Source organism: Zosterops lateralis, assembly GCF_965231275.1.
Source record: "Zosterops lateralis genome assembly, chromosome: 7".
Classification (NCBI taxonomy): domain Eukaryota; kingdom Metazoa; phylum Chordata; class Aves; order Passeriformes; family Zosteropidae; genus Zosterops; species Zosterops lateralis.
In genome coordinates, this window is record NC_139767.1 from 7,555,757 (window position 1) to 7,579,974 (window position 24,218).

Sequence of the window (24,218 nt, forward strand, 5' to 3'; positions counted from 1 at the left end):
TTTTCCCACCAAGGGAAGCAGGTGCAAGACTGTGAAAGGGATCCTGAAACAGGATATTTAGGCTGTGGGAAAGCTTTGGGTATTCCAGTCCATCTGGTCCATCACCTCCTTCCAGCCTTCACTACTCATGTCGCAAATCTTTGCTACCTTCAATATTCACTTTTTAACTTCCATTTTAATCTCAAAGGAGCAACATAACATACTAATGAAAATATGAAATCTGGTGAGCAATTACATAATCTTAACAGGAAAATCATTTTTCAACTGTCTAGGACGCTTATTGGCCCTTCCCTTCACTTGATATACTGATGGGAGAAAGAAACAGCTCTTTTTGCAGCAAAAATGTGACTCCTGATCCAGAACATCACAATATTATTCATAATGAAGGAAATGAAGTGTGTCAAAGCATGAGTAAAGGAAACTCATTAGTGTTCCAAAAGAACATACCGGAGGGCCAGCAAAACCAACAGCGCCAGTTGGGCCGTTTTCTCCTCGGGAACCCTGGTCAGAAAAATTGAAATAACTATTTAACAACCATCCTTCTACATATACTACCAGTTACAGTTCAATATATCAGAAAGGATGTTAACTATTTACCATCATTAAGTGTCATTATACTTTTGCTCTATTAAGCAGAGTCAGATGATCTTTTAATCATAAAATAAAGGATGTAAGCTATGATGTTAAAAGCTGCAATGTGTTCAAGACTATATTGAGCTTTCAGAATTCAGAGATGGAAGACACAGGCAAGCATAAAAACAGCATTAGGAAAAATTCTGGTCACAACCCATCCCTTCCAGGGATGGCCAAAGACCACACACTTCATTCAACCTACCACTCCAATCACACTGGGGAAAAAAAGCAGTACTTCCAAGATGTCCTCTTCTATAAGGTCAACAACAGGCTTTGACTGAGCTTTCCACACAACATTTGCTTGGAAAAGAAGTAGCTGAAGGCTGCAAATGCCAGCACTCCCTAAAATGGTGGAAGCTGCTCCAAGTTATATTGGAAGTAAGTTCTGATTTATGACAGGGACATGATCAATTTCAAGCAGTATAAAGGATCTAGAAGGGCTGAGCCTCTAATTCCCTAATTGAAGTCAACCCTTAAAATACTTCAAATCATTAATAGACAGAAGATGACAAGAGTTACATAACTGGATGAACTAAGGATCACCTCTGTGCTTTGCCCGTTAAATATTTGTTTATATACAGTGGTTTTTGATAGGGGCATGCTTTTAAAAACATTGACACAATTACAAGGGGTGGCATAGTTTCAGGAGTGAGGTAAGTGAGAGTAACACTATAAAGTTTGCCCTAAAACAAGTATAGGTCACAGGAAGAAAATCTGGTAATACTTTTGCAAGGGCACAGCAACAAGTCAGAACTTCACATCTGGCTACAGAGAAAGGGAAAGAAAAAGAGGAAAATACATCAGCAAATAAGAAAAATGCCTGGAGTTTGGATCAGAGTTAGGTATTGTTAACTTATACCAGATAAAAGCAAAGCATGTTTACTCACAGGGTTTCCACGAGAACCAGGAGGACCAACTAGACCTCGAGGACCTGGTTCACCCTTTAAAATAAAATTAAAGGATTTTATTTCCCAAGTAACTTACTTGTTTGGTCATTAAAACACTAATGAAGTCTGGTAATTTTAAGAAACTTCAGGAGGGAATGGAATAAAAATCTGTTTACCTTTTCACCAGTTGGACCTGCTGGACCCATTGGGCCTATTGGACCAGGGAGACCCTTTTGAACAAATTAAGATGAAAGGAAGTTATAAAAGAGATGCTCCAAAAGAGGATAGTTTAAAACTTCTCATATGTTACCACTCCCTTTTTTATTCCTTTGAATTATTCTACTTTATCTCTAGAAACTTCTTTTGTCTTCTTTATCTAAAATTGACTTGCATTTCCTCTCCCAATAACTGAACTCCCAACAAAAAATCTGCTTTCCTTCATTTTCTCTTTCTTCTCTAAGTTCATCATCTGCTTTATGCAGTATTTTTGAATAAAGCCAATGATATTTTTAAAAAGGCCCAGCTTTATTTTGCTCTCTCAGAAAGAAATCAAGTCTTTTTTCCCCACTTGCACAAAACTCTGTTTCTTTTATGTTAGTATTTACCTTTCTTAATTAATTTTAAGGTATCCATCATTTTTCTGAAGATTCATTTAGATCTTACAAACTACTCAAAAATGTCCTTTATCTTTTCAAAAGGCAGACAAATAGGTTGCAAACTCTCCATCCAAACCCACCAACTCCACATAATGATCCTTCAGCTCACCATTACTTCACCTGTTCATTAACCACTGTAAGCTCTAAACATCCCTTACAATGACTAAGAACTGTTCTGTATCTTTGGATAATGTTTGATTTAGATAACCAATTCCAGCTCACCGATGATAATTTTATTAGAGCTTCTGTATAGTAGGGTTTCTCAAAGTATTTTTTCCTCTTTAACAATAAATTTAGTCCAGACAGGATCCTCATATTTTGACTATGCCTCAGATTTCCAAATGCTTAGCAGCTAGTACTCCCACTGGTTTGCACAACCCAAGAATCTCAGATATATTCTCAATTAATGTAAAAAGTACATCAAATAGTATCTGGGAAGGAAAAATGGTCAGTGCATACAAAGAAAACCCAGTGCAATTGGGATTATTGGTCAGTTGGTCTGTGCAGCAGATTGTGTGCAATGTGTCTTAAACACATCTTGAGCAGACTAGAGACCTTATTAATGCAATGGAGATTACAAAGTTTCTAGAAGAGCCAGCAACTTTCTGCTTATGTAAAGCTTAGTACAATTGTGGGCAACTCAATGCAGACAATAAGGAGGCATCAGCTTTAGTCCAAGACTGAGAGCTGGAAGGTTTGCTTTCTGCCTATTCATCTCTGCCTGTTCATTTTTTTCGTATTTTTTACTATAATCAACTTAGATGAATCCCAAATCAACTGTGAATCCTTTCCATTGAGCTCTTAACTCACATTATTGATGATGCCAAAGAGGGGCTTGGAACACAGACACCTCAAAACGTTGTGCACAGCAGTCTTGAAAAACTTGGAGGGTGAAGTGATGACTGTAAACCCATGACACACCATAATAACACTGCATAGTGTTTAACTCTACAAGCTGGGTCCTCTAGCACAGCAAAGAAACCCGTGTGTGAGGAGTAGGTCTAAAGAGAGTGGCAGATTTACTTACTCTTGCCCCATCATTGCCAGCTGTACCTTCAGCACCTTTCTCACCAACGCCGCCCTATGGAAAACACCCACAAAGTCCCAGTTACAGCACTGAATGCTGAGTAGGTCACTGGAATAACTGCAGTGTTAATAATAATAATCACTGCAGGTTATTCTACTCAGGAGGACAGCAATAAACAGACTTACTCTGTCACCCTTAGGGCCAGGTGTTCCAGCAATCCCTCTTTCTCCAGGCATGCCCTGGAGGCCTGGTGGGCCTGGATCACCAGGTGTCCCACTAGGACCTGGGCTTCCCTGGAATGAAAAACAAGTTGTTGCTATTCATCTGAGAAGCATCTTTGTCTCCAGGCAGCAGAAAATGTTGTGCCTATGCTGAAGTCTCTGGGGTACAGTTTTAAGTAGTAATTTTATCTGAAATTTGGACTTTATTCACATCCAAATACTTTTCTTTTCCCATTGTGTTACTCAGGAAGTTCAACTGTAATATCGTAGTTCTTCCAAATACATTAATATTTAATCAGTGCATACTGGAGATGAAATCAGACAAAAAAGAAGCTTGAGAATCTTTCTTCCTTGACCTTGATGTGACATAGGTTTAATGTAGAAACTAGGTACATGTAGAAGTTGCCAGGGGCAGAGGTGTTCATGTCTATTACAGGTCTCACATAACTAGAGGCACTCCCTGATTGCCCTGATTTTGCTGGCCTAACCACATCCATAGCAGGTACATGCATGCAGGCATGAAGGTTTCAGCATTTTCTTTTAACTCTTTAGCTGTGCCAAGTGTCTTTGTGTAAACTGGCATGGCTCTTACAACATTGTTAGAAGGTTTTCTGAAGTTCAGAAATGGCTTTGCCCAGTTCTACTGTGAATTCTCAACATTTAAATATGTTGCAAGTTATTAATCTTTTTATAATTGGAATTGAGTGTCCTTCCTTATACAATGGAGATGCCTTTCATATTTATAATTTTACAAAATCTCTCTTGTGTTCATGCAAATGAGCAGAATTATACATGACATCACTGCAGCAACGCAAATCTCTCCTCAGTTTACCTTTGGGCCATCAGGACCGTGGCCCCCAGCCATGCCCTTTTCACCCTGGAGTCCTGAGGCACCTGGCTCTCCCCTTTCCCCTGGATTGCCACGTTCTCCCTACAAAATAGAGGATTAGCATTTATTTACAAGGCAGGGTAGAATTCTGGTAGACAAAATCCAAAATACACCATTAAGTGCAGTAGAGCCTGTGAATAAATTCTAGGAGAACTGATGAAATAAAAAGTAGCTTTTATGCTTTTTCTGTTAGAGGTGGGGGAAATATGTTGCTCAGCAAACTAAAAACTCATTTCACAGCATAACCCAAATCATTTAGCAGTTAATACTCAACATCACTTCAGGAGCTACAAAATCATTAACGGTGGTAGATTTTACAGAAACTATCTTAAAGCACATCCATATTTACAACCATTTTGTGAGTGGAGAAAACTTACTTTAGGCTGTTAAACTCCATATTACGCATCAACTTCCAATCTCAAAGAACTGTTATGAATATTTAAACTCTGAAAGAAGCACTTACCCTGGGGCCCAGTGGACCAACAGCTCCAGGATCTCCAGGCACACCCTAAGAACAGAATTCACCATTATCATTATGAAATCATATTATTCATAACTTTATAGTTATGGAAATTAGAGACAAACATTTTTATTTCCAAAGTACTGTGAATGTAGATGGTCAGTTCTAAATCCTATCTGTCAGTGACAAGAGGTGATAGTCCAGCTCAGTCCAAGAACACAGATTCTCATAATTATTTTATGCCAAAGCAGTTCTTGGACAGCTTGCAGACTACATCAATCAGTAAGTATTTTGAAGCAGAGTGGGAAATTCAAATAGAAAGAGAAAAAAAAAGTAAAATTACTTTATAAATTATATTCTTTTTAATGTTATTTTACACATACATTACCTGATCACCAGGCTTTCCTCCCTCACCTGGAGGACCTGGTGGGCCAGGCAAGCCCTGTAAAAAATAAATAAAATACTCACTAACATGATAGAAAGTTATGTAAATCCAGACTTAACTAGGACACCAAGATCATGAATGTTGAAGTACACTCAGTAGAAGAGCACACCCTCAGAGGTCCTCAAGGGAAAGAGTTACATAAATATTGCACCAAAGTGTTTCCTCCTCTTTAAAGGAGATGACAGCCCTTCCTTAACTTTTGTAGGACATGTCATCTCTAAAAGTAAAGTTCTTTATAAACAGATATTGATTTAATTAATACTTCATTATCAAAACAATTCGTTTGCTACATATTTGTAACTTTTTTGGAAAATCTTCAAATTAAAACTGATTAACATCAAAGGTTTTCTCAAGGGCTAGAGAGCTGGTATTTAAACCTTTGCCAGTTTGGTTTAGTGCACAGCTGATAGAAAAGTTATAGATCACTAACTATTCTGAACATCCTTGCCTTAGTTCTGAAGTTGTGTTATGTTATACATAATTTCATTGAATTTCTCCAATTTTAGTTGACAAAGACATAGCTGTTTATATTTTTATTTAAAAAAATAAATAAAACGAATGCACATACCTGAAACCCTGTAGGACCTGGCGGGCCTTGTTCTCCTCTTTCTCCTGCCAGACCCTACACAAAAGGAAGTAATAAGTAAGTAAAGGAATAATAAATAATAAGGAAGTAAACAGAAGAGGAATATAGGGAGGCTCCACCATTTTTCTATTCTCTGAATATGCATATTTTTAATTAGGTATTTATTTATTATACATTTTTACTTATCCTAGGACAAGAGGGCTTATCTAAAAGATGTAATAGGGTGTGTATAATTTCTTCAAAATGCCTCCCTTAAAGGTTCTCTGGTAACAGGAAAACACTTAGTTCCATTAAAACCAAGAAAGACAGGGAAATTAACTATGATAATTTTTTATCCCTTGTACCATTTTTTGTAATGGTTAGTAAAAGGAATTAGATCACTAATATATATATATTAATATAAAACTATCGATTTTTCTAGAACTCTTTTTCTTTAAATGTTCTTGGAATTTTTTGCCTGGAATCAACAACTGGTATGAAAGTTGGTAAGAGCAGAAGCCAAGAGGAGTGAGTGGACAGAGTGCCAGGCAGGCAGAGAAGTAAAACTGACTTACTGGTGGGCCAACAGGACCAGAAGGGCCAACTTCGCCATCTTTACCAGGGGCTCCCTACATTAAAATGACAGGGAAAGAAATCTTGTACAGTGAGCACACATAACAGCAAAGCATCATTTTCTGTAATCAGTGCAAATCAGAGCCACACTCACTCTCTGTCCTGGGACTCCTGCATTGCCTGCTTCTCCAGGTTTTCCAGGATCACCCTAAATTGCAAAAATAAAAATGACCAAGTTCAGATATTTTTTTCATCCATTAAAACATACAAAAATGGTTGAAGTGAAAGAGGGATTGCCATACTCACACTACTACCCTTTGGCCCAGGAAGGCCCATGCTGCCTGGCTGACCTCTGATTCCTATGGACCCTGCTGGACCTGGACGTCCATCTTCCCCAGGAGCACCCTGCAGAGATAAAGCATTTTTAACATTAAATTCTAAATATATTTATTCATATGAGCTTAGGAATCCCAAGAAAATGCTTGTATATATAAAGAAAATAACATTAACCTGGTTTGGGGCTTCACTTACCAGTCAAAATGTTTTTAGAACAGACATAGCAATAGCCATACTGCTGGATTTAACCAAATGCTATGCAATTATTAGAACTGAATTGTGTACAAATAATTGATTATGTCCTTAAAGAGACAACTAGAAAAATATTTAGTTCAACCATTTAACTATGATGCAGCAGCTGGTAAGCAAAAGACACTGCCACACAGATAAAACTAAAATGTTATCAGTACCAATTTTGAAGTTAGGAATGTAAAGTGAACTATAAAAAGAGAAGATGAGCCTTAATAAATAAAGAAAACTTGTGTTAATAAAAGCAATTTCAGTGAGGTAGGACCTTTGAATTACTGTGCTATTCTCTGAAAAGATTAATTTTTGTCACTTACCAAGGGGCCAAGTTTTCCTTCAGGGCCTTGAACACCTGGATTTCCAGTCAAACCCTAAAAAGAGGAATAGTATTTGTGTTACAGTTGGTGTGTTACCTGATGTTACAGGTCTATCATTCTGTAACAATAAATAAATATAAATAAATCCCAAAGAATTGCTCAGTTACTAACTTCTCTATGTCAAAAGTCTTCATCCTTATCTTCAGTTCCCTTCACCCCTCACTGTCTTTGATCTTCCTTCTTCCTATTCTCTCTTTTCTTGCTTTACACCCCTTGAGCTTCTCACAGGGTCATCTTTATTTCTGCCATGATTTAGATCACATTTTACTGCTCCCCTTATCCCCTTTTCTGACATTTTGAATTGTCCTCCAGTAGTTTTCCTGAAAAAAAATCTCTAGGTGATATGTACCACTCAAGCTTCTAATGGTATGAATCACAATTTAATGAAGGTTGGCCTTCAATCCATGTTACCTCTGGCAACTTTGCTTTACAAAAACAAACTTCCCTCATTTGCTGTTCTCAATCAGGGCTATTTCTCTTTTTCCTAAGGCAAAACCTGTTTTATTTCCCAACATCAGCAGGAAATAAAGACAGGTGTTTTGGCCTTTAACCCCACTGAAACCAGTCTGCCCTTGTATAACAGCTCTGAATTCCCAAACATCTACTGGTGCCTTTGGAAAATGAAAGGTCCCAGGTTTATAGGGTGCTGCCATCAGTCCCTTACCCTTGCACCTGGAAGGCCAGGTTCACCAGGACGTCCAGGATCTCCCTGACCTCCTTTAGGCCCAGAAGATCCTGCTGGACCACGCTCTCCTTGGGCTCCCTAGAAAGACACCAGTGAGCTACTAGTCAACAGCTAGAACAGTGACAGCAGGAGAAAGTTAAATAAAAACAGTATTTTCTATTAAGAACCTATTTTTGCAAACAAAGTTACAAATCATTAATACTTTTACTATTATTAATTTCCTAATTATTACCTTTTCTCCCCAAAATTATTACTTAGAAGTTGTCTCTTCCTTAAAACAAGTTTATATAAGCATTTTAGAATCCCTGTATTTTTACCAAGAAGTTAGGAATTTACAGAAGTACTAGACAAATACCTATGTGAGTAACTTCCCTGGAAGTGTTAGAATAGTTAGGAAAGCCAGATAAACCAATCTCTTCTAAGGAACAAGCCTAGAAAATCACACTACACACAAAGAATATCAATTCTTCACAGAGTCCCCTCCTACACAGCAATACATAAAACATTTTAGAACAGGTGCACATTTTAAAATGAGGGAGCATTAAGCCAGAGGGATGGGCGAGCAAAGCTGAACATCATGGGAACTGAAAGTTACTTTTCCCAAAAAAATTTTGTCTCAAAACATTCAGATCCCCTTTTGGCATTTGTAAATTGGATCTGCTTTTTTGCCCAGAAGCAGATATTTTTAATGGAACACTTTTTTTTTATATGTCTGGATGTATGAAGATTTACCAAACTGCACAAGAAAAGATGAATTTAATTTCATTTACCTTTGGTCCAGGCAAGCCATCAGAACCTGGAAAACCACGGTTACCAGGAGCACCCTAGGAAAAGCAGTAGGTATGAGACAATTATCTGACTTTTTTTACATAGCTTATTACAGATAAAGGACCAGATTTATGGATTGAAGATCCAGTTCATTTCCTTACAATTTTCTTACTTCAGTACTTTAACGTGGAGGACAGGGGTGAGGGTTATGACCCAGAGCGGTAAAAATATCAGTGTCTCATTCATGCATGCTGGACAGCTCCTGTGTGAACAGCCTCACTGAAAGCAAAGATGAGCAGTTGCACAGGTGTGGGAAAAAGTCTGCAGATGAGCTTGCCCTGTCTCCCTTTCTCCTACCATACTATCCTGGGGACTGAATCCTCACATAAAAGTATCTAGTGTAAGAAAATAATGCACAGTAGTAACCACTGCTAGGAAAATATGGTTTGACTATACCCACAATCAAGCTGTAAGAATTTCTATGGGTAGGTCAAAAGGTTTTTCAGCTTAGCATTAGTGCATTTCTTAAGACATATTATTCCTCTAAATTCCTTACCCTCTCTCCAACAGGACCTGGTGGACCTACTGACCCTGGATCACCTCGAGGACCTCTTTTCCCTTCTTCACCTATAGGGCCAATGGGACCCTGGGGACCTTGTGGGCCCTAGTGAGAATAAAATGTTATTTTAAAAAACATTGTTAAGCTCACCATTTCTCAGGCATATTGAAACAGACTGTCTTCTGGATTCTATAAACATGTTTCCAAATAAACGAGAAAAAAATAGTTAGGTTTTGGATCAGTTAAAAGTAACAGATTTTCAGCATCTGCTTTTCTCTTTCACAATGTTTATAAGCTAATAAACTTTAATTCTGCAGTTGGGCTGTACACTGCTTCTTATAATGACCCACAATAATTTGTACTTGGTCAAGCTGCAAAGGAGTCAAATTTCAGTGAGACTCTAATAGAAATCTTTGAAGAAGACAGTGGTAAAGAAACTATTACTTCACCTCTATATTTTTGTCAGTTATTACATGATTATTTAACTGGTGAGAAAGAAAAGCTGAAGACTGGTTGATAAACCAACTCAAACTGCAGAGTCAGTTTTTCTTCCAGAAGTTACACGGTTATAAGCCTCTGTGTTTCCTCTTCATCCTAAAAAGCAAATGGAGACTTACAGGTTCACCTTTGGGTCCTGCTTCTCCCTTGAAACCTGGGACACCAGGGTCTCCCTGGAACAAACACAGTAAAGTTAAAATTCTGCAAACATCACTTCATCATTTTGTATTATGCCTTGAAACAAACATCTAGTTTAGTCACTAATTGTAGGCAGTATAATATGATGCTTATAATGGTTTGTCTTTATCCTTATTATGCTTGATTATTATTATGTTATCAAGACAAAAACTTAATAAATCTCTTTTCCCAGGTCTGTCTCAAAGAAGTAGTGGTATTTTGGATACACAGCAGATTCACAGGATCTGAGCCTTAGCACTCTCCCTGGCATGCTCCTGCTATATTTAAAGGAAGCCCACTGCTAATCCCTGCTTCAGTTCCATGGAGTGACACATGCCAGACACTACAATTTCCCAAGAGACAAAGATCCCGTTACCGGCTGGCCTCGAATCCCGGGGGGACCGGTGCTGCCCTGTGGTCCTGGGGAACCAGGGGGGCCTGGCAATCCATGGGGGCCTCCAGTGCCTGGAGATCCCTACAAACACAAACAAGCACAATCAAAATAAAGAAATAAAAGAAATTGACTTGCACCATTTCTTCAACAGGAAATATGATTACTTACAGTAGGGCCCTTTGCACCGGGGGAACCGTCTGTTCCTTCAGCGCCCTAAAGATAAAGTGCCAATCATTAAAAATCATTTTAATGAGATGGGCATCAATCACAAAAGCAGAATATAGTTCTTTTATACACTTTACAAGACCAGAAAATAAAGGCTATTAAATAAATGCAGCAACATGTGCAAATACTAAATAGGGCAATAAAGCATGAAAATTAATGAGATTTTTAATGTTGAAGATCTTTTGCTTAAACTTAAGTTTTAAAGTACTTTGAGGATTGAGACTGTATCAAGCTGTGTAGCTTACAGTTTTCCAACTTGTAATAAAATTACAAATACTTATCAATACAATTAGCACAAAACAAAGGAATGAGACATCTTCTCCTTGGGAAAAAAGGTAATTTTAGTAAAACAAATTACTCAAATTTCAGGTGGGACACTAAAAACCCCCATAAACAGGTGAACATGCACAAGCTGGGCACTGAGGAGCTCAATTCAATGTACTTACAGGAAGACCTTGTGACCCAGCTGGGCCCTGAGGACCTGTTTCACCTCTTTGTCCTTGAGGACCTTCAGGACCTCGAGGACCTGTTGGACCTGCTTCACCCTAGGATTCCACATGAAAAAACAATTGGAGATTATTTCACTCTAAAAAGCAGATCCTATAAAGTAACTCAGGAGCAATACTGAGCTTAAAACAGAAAAACAAGTCACATTTGAAGTAGTTTATTATCCTTCAAATACAATTTTGCTTACCTAATTTTGTTTCTATTACTTCTAAGTGAATGCAAACAATAAAATTATAGACAGGATTTTTTCTCTATGTATCCAAGACAAGGAAACTCTTTGCAGAAAAGCAGCATTATCCAGGAGTCCAAATAAGATCAAGAACAGACCTGTCTCTCTAAAATCCCACTATGTGTCTGTAATTTTACAAGTTTTTGGGGTTTTTTAACTTCCTTAACAGCAAGGCTTAAGATTTAGATATGGTAACACATTTGGGATTGGTTGATTTGGGGTTTTTTTGCACAGCAGAGATGAACTCACTGTTACTTAACTATATTAAATATCAAATCCCTGTAAGATCAGACAGGATGATAAAAAAACTCCTCCCAGCATCTTCTTTGAATTTTAATTTTATATAGGAAATATGACTTTTGGAACTGATGGCTGTTAATATCAAATCTTCACAATACAAGTTCACATCTTCATTGCATAATCTGCTGAGCTTTTTTGAGTTCAAAGCAACTATTCCAATTTTGCATCATCTGATGATCAAACTTGAAGGTAGCTGATCCTTTTCAAAAGCTCTGATTCATCATGTGACAGTTTTTTTAAACATTTACTTAGGTAAAATCATGCTGAGCCATATACTAAAACATTTTCTGACATGCACTACAAGGGCTATCATTTTACTGTATACTCCTGTCTAGACTGTGCTTTTTCCAAGAAGGCTGGAGCAGATGATCCTAGAGGTCCCCTTCCAACCTGCTATTCTATGACTCTATGATTAAGCTGATAATGTTATTAAGACTTGTTTCCAAACAGTGTCATGAAGGTTGCCAGCTTCACAACAACACAGAACATCTGCTGATCTTGGCTACCTGACCAGTTGAGAGTTTCTTCTTGTATAACATTTTCTTATCATGTTTTAGGAGTGTAAAGGGACAAAGAGGAGCAGCTGGATGCAGGGCGTGAATAAGAAGTATAAGGAAGCTGTATGAGTTGTATTTTCTACCTTCTAAGACATTGGCTCAAGGCTAAGAAGCAGAAAAAAAAAAAAGCACTTTCTTGAAAAGTGAGAGAGGGAAGTGCCACAAAGACAGTGCTGCAGCAAATGAAAGTTTTTCATTTCACAGCCCGATCACTCCAGGCCATTAAAGGTATTAACTGTAATTTGCTCTGTTGTGATGAACCACACATCTCTGTTGGGGTTCAGGCATTTCCCTTACTAGTCTAGATCATCTCAAAAAGTGTTCTCTAGAAAGTCCTGCCTCTCCATACTGTCTTTGACTTGCCCTCACAATCTCACTTCTAGAAATGCATTTTACTATTCTTTGAATATTCTGGACAAGATTACTGAAGCACAGCATGGCAGTCACCTTATAATCATCCCTTGACATGAGCAAAAGAGAAAGCAAAGTATCTGAACAGTGGTGAATTGTAATTGCTTCATTTGACTTCGGCTTTTTTGTTCTGTCTGAAGGTCTTGACTGATTTCACAGCAGCTGCTGGGGATCTGTACACACATCTGAGCTCAGTGTAGTCTAGTACACATTTTTAGTTGTGTGTTGTTAGACATTTTAAAAAGACACTTTCATTTTATTTTTTACCTTCATACCAGGAATACCAGGAAAACCTGGAGATCCAGTTATGCCAAGTGGGCCCTATAAAAGACAGACGCACAAAGTTGTAATTCAGCAGTTTAAATCACACAGATTAGTACCTCATCACTGGGTAAGTGTGTGTCTAGAATTACATGTATCTTTTAGTCATAAAACATTTGTTTATAACAAAACCAAAATAACTATAAATATTTAGGGTTTAAGTGATACATATACATTTTATGGAATTGTGGTGCAGTTCTTTAATAATGTGTTTGCTGACTTCAGCAAAGCTACAGCTCTTGATTCAGTTATTAATGCCTGAATTGCAATGTACACAATTCACAGAGAACAATTATGGGAATTAAGATTCCTAAATTCACAGGTGAATTCATCTGCAAGCTGTAAAAGACAAATCTTGTATCCAAATTTCAGGCTACAGACACAAAGATGTTTCCATTTCCGTAACATCTTTTGTGCTGAACAAGACATTCAAGAGAACTTTCTACTGTACTCCAAAGTTTTGGGATTGCGGCACACAGTGGTTATTAATACTCACTGCAACACTGTTCCCAGAGAATTCCTCTTTATCTTTTCCTGATTTTCTGTCTTTTTGTAAAATATGATTCATGCTGAGAAAAAATGTTCTATGTAATTAAGTTCTCCTCACAAACTTAATCAGAACAATCTGTCCCACTGAGAATTAATTACAGGCAACATTTCTGCATGACCTTACACTGGATTTCTACAAAACTGATGTAACAACTCACCAAGTATATTTTTGAAAACCTATGCCCCAATTTGTTGGATCACAAATAATGTCTGCCAAATCTCTCTTATGTTGCAGAAAGAGTTCCAGGATTATGCTGTACCACTCTACTGACCCAAATAACAACACATTTCATTAACACTTCCTCCAGTGAGAAACATATGCATTAAGGATGAGAATTTCCCTTGTGACACTGTGGCACTTCATGGGATTTTCCAAAAATATTAGCCAACCACTTATGTCCAGTAATGCTGAGCTTGCATTTTATGCCGAAGAAAAATTGCAAGCTTCTTGTAAAACCTCATAGCTTGCCACTCATCTTCTTTTAAATTTATAATCTGTTTTAAATACTGAAAAAAAATTTCTTTGTTCAAAAGTTTCTTATAACAACTTACCTTTCTTTCATGATACACTTAATAGGTGAGTTTTATAGCTTTTATTACAGTTAATTATTGCTTAATGAAGTGTTTAATAAACCAGTCTGTTCATTAAGATGATACAGGTAAACAAATTTTTCTCAGAACTTTGTCACAAGTAAATAAAGAGTATGCATAGAATGACATTCTAACTGCAGGCAGGTGTGGTTTAAGGTTTTGAGTGGGTTTTTTGGAGCAGTGCATTTGGAGTGTTTGGTTGTTGGGTTTTGTGTTTGGTTTTTGGTTTTTTCTAAGCTGAACATCACAAAAGGGTAAAGGCTGACTACATCAATGGGTAGAAGCTGTTACCCAGATCCTGCAAGTGATGCTTTCAAAAAAAGCAAACATAAATACCACATTTTTAAAGTGGAAGTTGGCCTTGCACAAACAATACAAAACCATCACCAGTTTTCACAAGCAAAAGCACACAAAATTAAGGGAATTTGTGGGAATAATCCCTGACTTATGTGAATTCACACAGATTTATTTTGCAAATGCAATGTGAAATTGGACTGTAGGATCCAACATCCTTTGCTACACTGACACTGAGTGTAAAGAGCCATGCCTTCCTCTGCAGCCCTGCTGCCATGGCGGGAGAATTTCAATAACTGTGCTAGCCAGGCTTTCTCAGCTTGGCAGACATTCAGACACAGGAATCTGTCCTTCCGTTCAAAAAGTGACTGTCCTTAATTATAAGACCCTTTTCCACATTTGGTAATGGAACAATTGCAGGGAGCAAGTTGTGCTAGCAGTGAGTGCCTTTCTTCTTGCTGACAACAAGCCTCAATTACCAACTCTGCACATGAAGGAGGAAAACATGCAATTATGAACTGCTTCAGACTGCAGTGCATGCCCTTAAGACACTTCCCTCCCCACCATATGAACTCCAGAAGGGCAGCAGAGATCACCTCCCCAGGAGATGCTGTGGCTGACCCCTCTGCAAATTAAAACCTTTAGATGAAGTAAACTACAGAGGACAATTCTGCAGAGGACAGCACTGAAACTAAAGTGAGGAGAACTAGGAATCATTCTCAGATAATTAATTCCAAATGCATGTAACTGATACCAGCAACTGCCAACATTATTTTTTTCTGTTTTGTAGTGTCAAAAAATAAGTGGAAATATAAAGTGAAGAAGTGGGTGCTTGAGAACCAATCACTTACCATTGGGCCTGGCTTCCCAGGCATACCATGCTGGCCACGTCCACCCTAGACAAGAAAACAGAAAACAAAGAGTATTTGTAAGAACTCTGCCTATTTTTAAAATTATTTATTGTCAGCATCTGTGATAAAGCTATATATAGTAAAGTGATTGAAGAAATGCTGGATTGCACACTCCTCTAAACACTGTCATGGAAAACTTCTGTACAAAATTATGCTCCTATCTGAATTAATGGATTTCTCTGTTTTCAGAAAGGACAATAATTTGATAGTGTCATTGTATGGGCCACATGACACAAGTGGATCATATAAAAGTCATAGGGAGAACTGCTAGAAAAACAATACTGGGCACTGAATGTAAAAGCAGCAGGATGAAAGTTCTAGCTCAAATATGGTCTCGTGTCAAGGATAATCCCTCTTTCTGCTGAAAATAAAAATATTTTTAAGACGATAACCTTATTATCTGGAATTAAATGTTTGTATTTCATCTAAATTGAAATCTGAATTAAAAGACTTCATCTTAAATTTCATTTTAAACCTTTTTCCAGATGAAATTGAATATAATGAATATTATTTCTTCTTCAGTAATTTTTGCTGAAAAGAACCTCTCACAAAAAACCCCACAGAAACATAGAAGACATTTTTATATCCCAGAAAATTGTGCTGTGAAGGTATTGGGACTCATGGGCAGGTCTGCTATGAGAAGTTACTGTAAAGTTACCACTCTCATTTTAAAACTGCTTTTAACTTTTAAAATTCGTAGTAAAGATCTCACCCCAGAAAACTGCTCAGGTCTAACTTTCTTAAGCTATAGCAGAACTCACAACACAAGTGACTAGCAAGTCACATGAACAAACACTTTCAGGCTCAGGGATTTAAATTTAAGCTGACAAGAGAGAAGGAAGATTCTACTTACAGGGGCACCCTGTGGTCCAATTCGTCCTCTTTCTCCTGGCATTCCCCGAGGTCCCTTGAAGAAAGAATAAAAAGGGCATTATTTAGGAGGTCATCATGTCAGAATAATAAAAAGGGTTGTTTTTCTTCAATCCTGCAGGAGTAACTCATCTTGCCCTAAAGCAGAAAAGAAGTAGCAGCTCATAAAAACCCTTAGAGCCTCACAGGCTTGCACAGTGGAAATTTAATAAACTGTAATTTTTTTAGTTCCAACAGTATTTCCAGTCTTAAACACATTAGAATAAATTCTGTATGTACTCACCAGTGACAATAATGCAACTTCTTTCATTAAACCTCATGCACAAATTAGATTCCACTTCTACACACAGCATAATGCTTCACAGAGAGATGCCATTATCTGATATCAGAAAGAGGCTTTACTTCCAGAAGCACTGCTGAGAATCCATTTTTGTCATGTAACACTACTCACACATATTCAGTGGTCCAAAAGCACATGTCAATGAAAATTACTCTAAAAAACAGTTTATCCATTTTACTTCCAGGTCATGCATACTTATCTTCACTGTAACCTCCCAAAACCTCTGTCCATGGTCTTCTCAGCTAGTTCATTCCTGATCTAAATTACTTCAGTTCTACCCCAGAGCAACCCAGGCCAGTTTTTCTCATGTCGAAATCACTCCATATGAGGCATCAACATGTAAAAAAGAAAAAACCATCACCCTACACTTACATGAGTTGGGAAACCATCACCACACCTACAGCCAAGTCTCCTGAGCCTTCTGGTTTATCATTATTACACCTATGTCTGTGAACGGAGGGGAAGAACAGCTTACACTGGACCTCAATGTCAGAGTAAAAGCAAATGAAGCCTTCATGAAGAGAAAGTTCAGCTCCATGAGCTCAAACACAGATACCAAACCCCAGAAATTCCCACTAACAATAGTATTTACAATCAATTCTGCAATACCCAGTGCACATGACACTCACAAGAGGACCTGTTGGACCCATGGCTCCGGTCGGTCCCGACTCTCCCTGGGAAAAGAAATTAAATGACAGATTTAGAGAAATGGATGAAAGGAAAATTGAGTCACGTCTCACCTCTGTCCTCTGTGCTTGTGTTGGACCTCAGGGGCAGATTTGCACAGGTACTTGTGTGCATCACACATGGCAAGGACACCATTCCCCACGCTGATGGAAACACTATGTTCATGTGTTCTCAGTGTTTATGGTTCTCTGCCAAAACTGCTGCTGTTGTTGCCTCCACAGAAAGTGAGTGGTAGACAATCTTGGGAAAGAAATCTTTTCTTACACAAACTCTCCTTAACTACTAATCTCACATTTAAATTTAGATTTTTGAAGATTCACTTCATTTATTATGTTTTTAATCTAAAGCAATAGATCTCTCCCACATTCAGTTATCACTTCTGCCAGGCCAAAAATGTTTCAGCATCAGCACTGATGGAAGTGGAAAAGCCTGAAAAAAGTGTTCTATGCTATTTCAAAACATCTTTTAACCTATCTAGAAAGGACTGACTCCAGCTGGCTATCCTGTGTAACCAGTGTTTTGATATGAAGTTGTAAGAGTAGTGCAGTGCCAATGGGGATCAAAAATTCTAAGAGAATAAACTAATAAAATAATCAGCTTGATTAAAACATATCCCCTCTCCTCTCCAGTGCCTGTTTCTTTTAAGCCAATCAATCATAATTTGAAAGAGGAGAGTCAGGTTCTAATTATGTATTGCTTTATTGGATTATATTAAAAAATGTTCAACTTGGTCACATGGAGCCAACAAGAACCATGAACTGTCCAATGGCAAAATGTGCATGGGCCCTTTGTTAAGAGACTCTGCTGTCTTCAGTGTGTGTGTCACACATGGAGCACTCAGCTCACCCAGTGAGCCCTTACAGGCACAAAGTAGCCCCACTGAACCTGGGACTGGCACTACTGAACTCTGTCCCCATATAAAGGTCAGAGAGGGTACAAAGCTGAGTTCAAAAAGATCTCTGGCCTTTTGGGATCTTGGTATTACATAAAATATGCTTAATCATATAGTTGTTTTGGGCCATAAAAATACCTTTGCTCCAGCTGCTCCAATTTCACCTTTTGGACCGTCAAGTCCTTTCAATCCCTGTAAGTTTTAAAAATACAAAGAAATTGCATTTATATATGTGCACACAGAGAGCACTCCTACTATTATTGTTAAAGTAACTTGATATTTAAAGTATTAAGAATGGATCTGAGGTGGTAAGAGTAAGAAAAGAAAAAAATAAAGAAGAAAAAAACCCAGATGGAACAAAGTTTTTAAACATTTCCTAAATGGAAACCATTTGTACAAGGTACATTTCCTTGGATTTGGTTTCCTTTTTAAAACAAGAAAGTTTTTTAAAAAAATCCTAAAACAACAAGGACAAGGCTCTGAGCCATAGGAAACCGATTTATTCCTCCCTGAAGTAAAATTCTGGCCAGAAAACTTGGTAATTTGTAATCACTCCATGTTGCAAACATATCCACCCCTCAAGTTCCCCACCCTAATGCAAGACCTGCCAACAAAGTGAGAGAACTGTCAGGTTTGCGCCTCCTGAAGCTTGGCAGGGCTCGTGCAAGCTCCTTCCAGGTTCCCAGAACATTTGAAAATAGAGTGAAGAAAGCACTGGAGCATGTAATACAGAGGTCAGCTTAAAGAGGAATAGCACTGATTTTCTGCAAGGCCCTCCTTCTCTCAATTGCCAGTAATTCTGCTACAGTTGCCTCGTCTGTAGTATAGGCAAATTCTGCACAGATACAAAGAAAAATCTTCATCCTGAAACTGCCAGGAAATATCATCTATATCAGGAGGGAAAACTTTGTCTCTTACCCGGTGACCCTTGAGACCTGGGAGACCAGGAGCACCAGGAAAGCCTCGAGGGCCCTAAGTAGGAAAAAGAAAAAAAAAAAAACAAATACAATCCTGATTCTGCAGATAAACCCAGCAATAATGGTACTAACAGGGATAAGGGCAGCAGCAATATTAATATTGCTAACACTCCTTCACCTTCATCATATTTTGGAACAGCATTTGAGCAGCTCACAGATGATACAGCCTTGAAGCTATTCTCAGCATTATACACATTTTCGCTGGCTCTAAAAGCTTTATCATTTATATTGTTGTGTGATCAAACTGGAAATTTCAACAAAAGTAATGAAATAAGATGAGTGGCAGGTCAAGTTTTGAGGGTTAATATGGACAAGCATTAATTAATCCGAGATCAAAATTCAGAGTAATCACTTAAAATGAAATGGAAACTCAGACCCACAAACTGTACCTGTTCTTTCAGAATATGTCAGTCCAGAAACATGATAAACAACTGCTACCAAAACACATTTTGCAATTAAACCAAAGCTCTCTTGCAGCTTCCTACCAAGTTTCTCCGGAAAGGCTAACAGAAGGGAGATAGGTGCCTAGTGTCAGAACATTGGTGATGTGAATTTAGAACAGAAATCTCAGGTAACAACAGTTATCCTCCCAGCAACAAAGCAAACACCAATCTGGAGCTTAGGAGTAAGCCAAGACAAGGACTTCAGATGCTGAATGGCAGAAGTTTAAACTCATAATTGAAAGCAATACTGATGAGTCACATCAGGGTGAAGCAATAAGGAACCAGTACCATATGATGACATACGATTATTTTGCTAAAATTTAAATGGTCATGCTCTTACCGGAGATCCTGGAAATCCAGGCTCACCAGATTGTCCTGGTCTACCAGGTTCACCCTAAGGAAAGAGAAAAAACAAGGGACACATTAAAACAAGAGATTTCAAAATGGACTTTTGTATTCTTCTTCCATTCAAACAATTGAGGGCATTCACATCAGTATTGTGCATCCTCTCTTTGCTGTAACAATGTCAGTGACATAATTCAGCTGCCTATGTGCCTAGCAAATGTGTATTAGACACATTAACTCACAAAGGGTTTTTAACCAAGAACTGGGAAAACTGAAGCCTAAGCCCACAATGTCATCAAGAAATGGTGTTGTCAACCTGGTTTTCCTGGGAATTAATGAGGCAACCTTCTGTCATCTTCACACAGAGCATCAAACTGCTGTTATTTCCCACTGGAACAGCAATTTAAAACTACCTGCATTGCAACTTGTGACTCTCCTTCTGTTTAAATGTTTGAATACATGTATAATTTCATTCCAGGACAGTGACTATTTTCTGTGTATTGCAATAGGAAAAACAACATGGTGAAACCAAACAAGATATTTTGAAGATGAACCAAAGCCCTCCAGAGTCACAACCAAATATTCCTTTTACATGCATCAATCAGTTCAAATACACCCAGGACACCAGGATGCAGGAATATGAAAGGCTTCAGAAATATAGTTTCAGGTCAGAGAGTAGGCAAGGTGCTTCACAAATGCAATTAAAGATACCCAAACAATGGAAATGGGGAAAGTTCTTAGAGCAGTGTCAAGATTTGACTTCCCTGCACTGAGTTAACTGCTGCCAAGGATTCTTAAAAACCCTTGTCCAGTTTAATGGGAAGGTAGGTGTTATACAATTAATTTCTCTAGTAAAATGGTATCTGTAGTTTTCTAACTAATTTCCGAGTTATAAATTACAGTTCAGATGGATTTATTGTAATTTGCAAACAAATAATATACACCTACCAATAAGGTCTTAGGCTACTGTTGAGCAGTACATTATATGCTCATATAATATATATAAAACATATATTTTACATATCTATGTATGCAGACATAGACAAAGGAAAAAATCAATTAGGAACATAATCAATTATCATTTTTTAAAGAAATTAAACAGAATCTTGTCCAGACACGTGTGTATGCTGCCATTACAGCTCTTCTACCCAACATCCAATCCCAAAAGAGAAGAGAAGCCTCCAAGTGAGCCCCTGTGATTTATTATTATGTTTGATTTCAAGAGAGATTATCTCAGTTAAGAACTTACTGAGGCAAGAAATAGAGGTGGTGCTTAGACTCGAGATGTGATGATGACACGTAAGGAAAAGAAAGGAGGGGTTGGGAAATGGTTGCCAAGATTCACAGTTGTGATGCTGGATTTAATGAGGAGTACAATTACAAAGGAAAGCAGACAATAGTGGTTAGAACAGGCACATCTGCTGGTTAGTCACTGTCTCACAGATGCCAATGTTTGTTTTATTAAAAATAAAACAAGCTACAAAGAATAACAAACTTACATCTTCACCAGGTTTGCCTGGAGGTCCCTCTGGTCCACGAGAACCAACTGGCCCCTAAGAAATAAATGTATTTGTTGAGAAGTCAGTTTAGCCATCACTTAAATATCTATTTACTCCATTTCAAAGTCTGTTTTTACAAAAACAGATGTAGAAAAAGGAAGATTTTTATGCCTAAGCACATTTGCTCAGTTTTGTGCTGCTCTTTCTAACCATCCTGACCCTAGAAAACCTGCATTATATTATATGAAAATACAGCATGGATTCTTTAGAAAAAAAACCCAAAACATTAAGAAACACAGTTGCTGTTGCTTCAAATCCCTGGCTCTTGCATTTACTTTTGAATTATTTTGTTGCCTCAAAAAATACGTTCTCATTATCCTTTGTGTAAGTTACACTATCAGGTATGGTTTTACCAGTGCCTAAGCATCCTCAGGCCTCTGCTGGAAAAGTGAGAATGATTGTTTCTAATATAATCACTGCTCTTCACATTCAAAACAACTCAGATTCACTGATCCAGGACAACATGCTTTAAACACCACAGCTCTTCATTGAAGTCACTTAATAGTTTCAGCTGAAACAACATGACAAAAATTCTGCTCTGAAATAAAGTATAGCATATTTGCAATTGTATTGTAGAAATGTTTGCATTTATTGGTCTTACCATAGGTCCTGGATCCCCAGGTTCACCAGGTGGGCCCGTGGGGCCAGCACCACCCTAAAATTAACCAAAGATTAATACAGTTACAAATTCCAACAGGAATTATAAGGATATAATTTAAAATCCATGACCAGGAAAATCACAGCCTAAGGGGGAGTCTGGATTCTAATTCAGAACCAGTTCACATTTCCATATGAGTGAAAGTTGGATACTAAAACCCCTCAAGCTGTAGATAAATCCTGTGCCATACACAAACCCCACTGGAAACTTAAAGCCATGCCAACACCAAAACCAGAACAGTCTCCATTTTCATTGCTGCTCACTCATTAAAAAACGTGTTGGGTTAAAACCCTGTTAAAGATCTAATAAACTGTTCTTTTGGAGCCAATTCCTGTGTCTAGAGTCCATCTGGAGCAGAGCCCTTGTTTAAATTCCCTTCTGGATGAAGGTGCATTCAGCCACAAGTCCCTGAGGATGGACACTGCCCCAGGGATGCAGAAACCCCTCTCACCACAAGCTCTGCCTTCAGCTCTGGCCAATTCAATCCCCTGAGGTGAAGCACTCACTTGTTTTCCTTGGAGACCCTGAGGACCTCTTGGACCCACTGGACCCTGTTGAACACACAGCTGGTTACACACTGGAAAACAACTTTGCCCAAGTAACATTCACCCTACAAAAGGCAAAATGGCCTCATAGTGACCACCAGCATTTCTACAGTCTGAAAGGTTTTTACTCAGAAAACTGCCATTATGAAACACAAGCACATGTTGAACGAAATCTTCAAAGTCCGAAAGCCACAAGAGTATAATTTCATTAGCAGCTGAAAATATGGACTTGGCTGCTTCCTGCAACCTCACAGTCTCTGGAATCACAAAAACCAAACTGTCTGTCGAGCTGTCATGAGAAAAATGTAGTAACAAAGTAAGAGTTGGAGGAAATAGTCTTCACTTGAAGAGAATGTCACTACTCAGATGAATCTCATCATTGAATCAATGACAAAATAAATTAATCTTCTTGTTCTCATTCATGAGCTGAAAAGCAGTAATGAAAGGACATGTTTAAATGTATCAATACAAACCACCAAAAGAGCTTTCCAAATCATTGTGGTTAGTTACACAGAACTCAGATTGTCCCTTAGTGTCTGTGCTGGTTTAGGATAAATTAGGAGAGAACCTCCAAAAGGAATCCCTATTGACAAATGAGAAAAAAACACTCCCCAACACAAGGGAAAATGAGTTACTGTGAAGGGAGGGCTATAGAGCTTCTTTCGCAGGCCCCGGAGATCCCCAGGATTCTCAGGTCAGGTCCGGAGCCGGTCCAAATCTTCGGGGGTGGGGGGGAAGGGGAAAAAGAAAGAAAAAAAAAACCGGAAGCAGCAGCAGCAGCAGCAGAGAGAAAAAACAGCAGCCAAGCGGCAAGCAGGCAGCCGGGAGAGAGAAAGTGCCAGCAGAGACAGCAGCAAAGTGGCAGCCCCCACCGAGGCCGGGGGGAGCAGCTGTTAGACATAACAATGTAGTCCACGATATGGGATAGGAGGCACCATCAACCCAGAACAGTACAGAACATGGAATTCCTAGGAACAAACTCAAACCTAATTGTAACTTGTAACCTGAAATGAAAATTATCTTGTTTGAAAGTAATCTTGGCTCTAGGAATACAAAAATGTCTATAACAGACAACCATTAATTTGGACAGAAATTCAAGACTTATGTCTATTAAAGTTCAATAATTTTTTACTAACTTTCACAAAGCAAATGTAGAAGAATTAGCAATGGGCCATTAAAAAAAAAAAAAGAAAAAAAGCTAATGAACATTAGAAACAGAACAGTCTTTCAGCTGTTACCCAGTTTACAAGAGAAGGAAAAAAGAATGTGACATGAATCAACCCAAAGCCAGTGAGTGCCAAGTGACTTTAGCAGACTTTGTGTAAGGCCATAAATATATTAACACTAAATTGAATCATATTTGAGAATGCTAAGAGAAGAGATGGTACAAAAGGTCCAAAATCTTGAGAAAAACTGAGTGAAAGGATTAAGCAAAACCATGAAAGCAACAAAGTAGGACAAACTTGTGGAACAAATCATTTTATGTTCAGAAAGCAAATACACTGAAGAGAGACATACATCAAAAAGTTCTTTGAAGAAATCATTGCAAAAGTTAGTCCTAAGACAAAGTATCAAATTATCTTTAGAACCTTTCATATGGTATTGGAAGGC

At 38.1% G+C, this 24,218-nt stretch overlaps 2 protein-coding genes across 2 annotated transcripts in view; one reads left to right on the top strand and one right to left on the bottom strand.

Annotated features, from left to right (window-relative positions):
* The window catches only part of COL3A1 (collagen type III alpha 1 chain), a 467,081-nt gene that overhangs the window by 70,652 nt on the left and 372,211 nt on the right, over positions 1-24,218 (top strand). The window lies entirely within an intron of this gene.
* The window catches only part of COL5A2 (collagen type V alpha 2 chain), a 45,343-nt gene that overhangs the window by 12,846 nt on the left and 8,279 nt on the right, over positions 1-24,218 (bottom strand). The window contains exons 6-35 of the mRNA XM_083865146.1: positions 22,569-22,613; positions 22,006-22,059; positions 21,345-21,398; positions 19,841-19,894; positions 18,999-19,052; positions 18,219-18,272; positions 17,131-17,175; positions 16,145-16,198; positions 15,232-15,276; positions 12,893-12,946; positions 11,068-11,166; positions 10,565-10,609; positions 10,379-10,477; positions 9,945-9,998; positions 9,325-9,432; positions 8,771-8,824; positions 7,980-8,078; positions 7,256-7,309; positions 6,663-6,761; positions 6,511-6,564; positions 6,359-6,412; positions 5,787-5,840; positions 5,162-5,215; positions 4,777-4,821; positions 4,257-4,355; positions 3,389-3,496; positions 3,204-3,257; positions 1,697-1,750; positions 1,521-1,574; positions 448-501 (exon numbers count right to left, since the gene is read on the bottom strand). Of these exons, the coding sequence (XP_083721272.1) occupies positions 448-501; positions 1,521-1,574; positions 1,697-1,750; positions 3,204-3,257; positions 3,389-3,496; positions 4,257-4,355; positions 4,777-4,821; positions 5,162-5,215; positions 5,787-5,840; positions 6,359-6,412; positions 6,511-6,564; positions 6,663-6,761; positions 7,256-7,309; positions 7,980-8,078; positions 8,771-8,824; positions 9,325-9,432; positions 9,945-9,998; positions 10,379-10,477; positions 10,565-10,609; positions 11,068-11,166; positions 12,893-12,946; positions 15,232-15,276; positions 16,145-16,198; positions 17,131-17,175; positions 18,219-18,272; positions 18,999-19,052; positions 19,841-19,894; positions 21,345-21,398; positions 22,006-22,059; positions 22,569-22,613 (1,908 nt within the window). The remainder of the gene's footprint in view (positions 1-447; positions 502-1,520; positions 1,575-1,696; positions 1,751-3,203; positions 3,258-3,388; positions 3,497-4,256; positions 4,356-4,776; positions 4,822-5,161; positions 5,216-5,786; positions 5,841-6,358; positions 6,413-6,510; positions 6,565-6,662; positions 6,762-7,255; positions 7,310-7,979; positions 8,079-8,770; positions 8,825-9,324; positions 9,433-9,944; positions 9,999-10,378; positions 10,478-10,564; positions 10,610-11,067; positions 11,167-12,892; positions 12,947-15,231; positions 15,277-16,144; positions 16,199-17,130; positions 17,176-18,218; positions 18,273-18,998; positions 19,053-19,840; positions 19,895-21,344; positions 21,399-22,005; positions 22,060-22,568; positions 22,614-24,218) is intronic.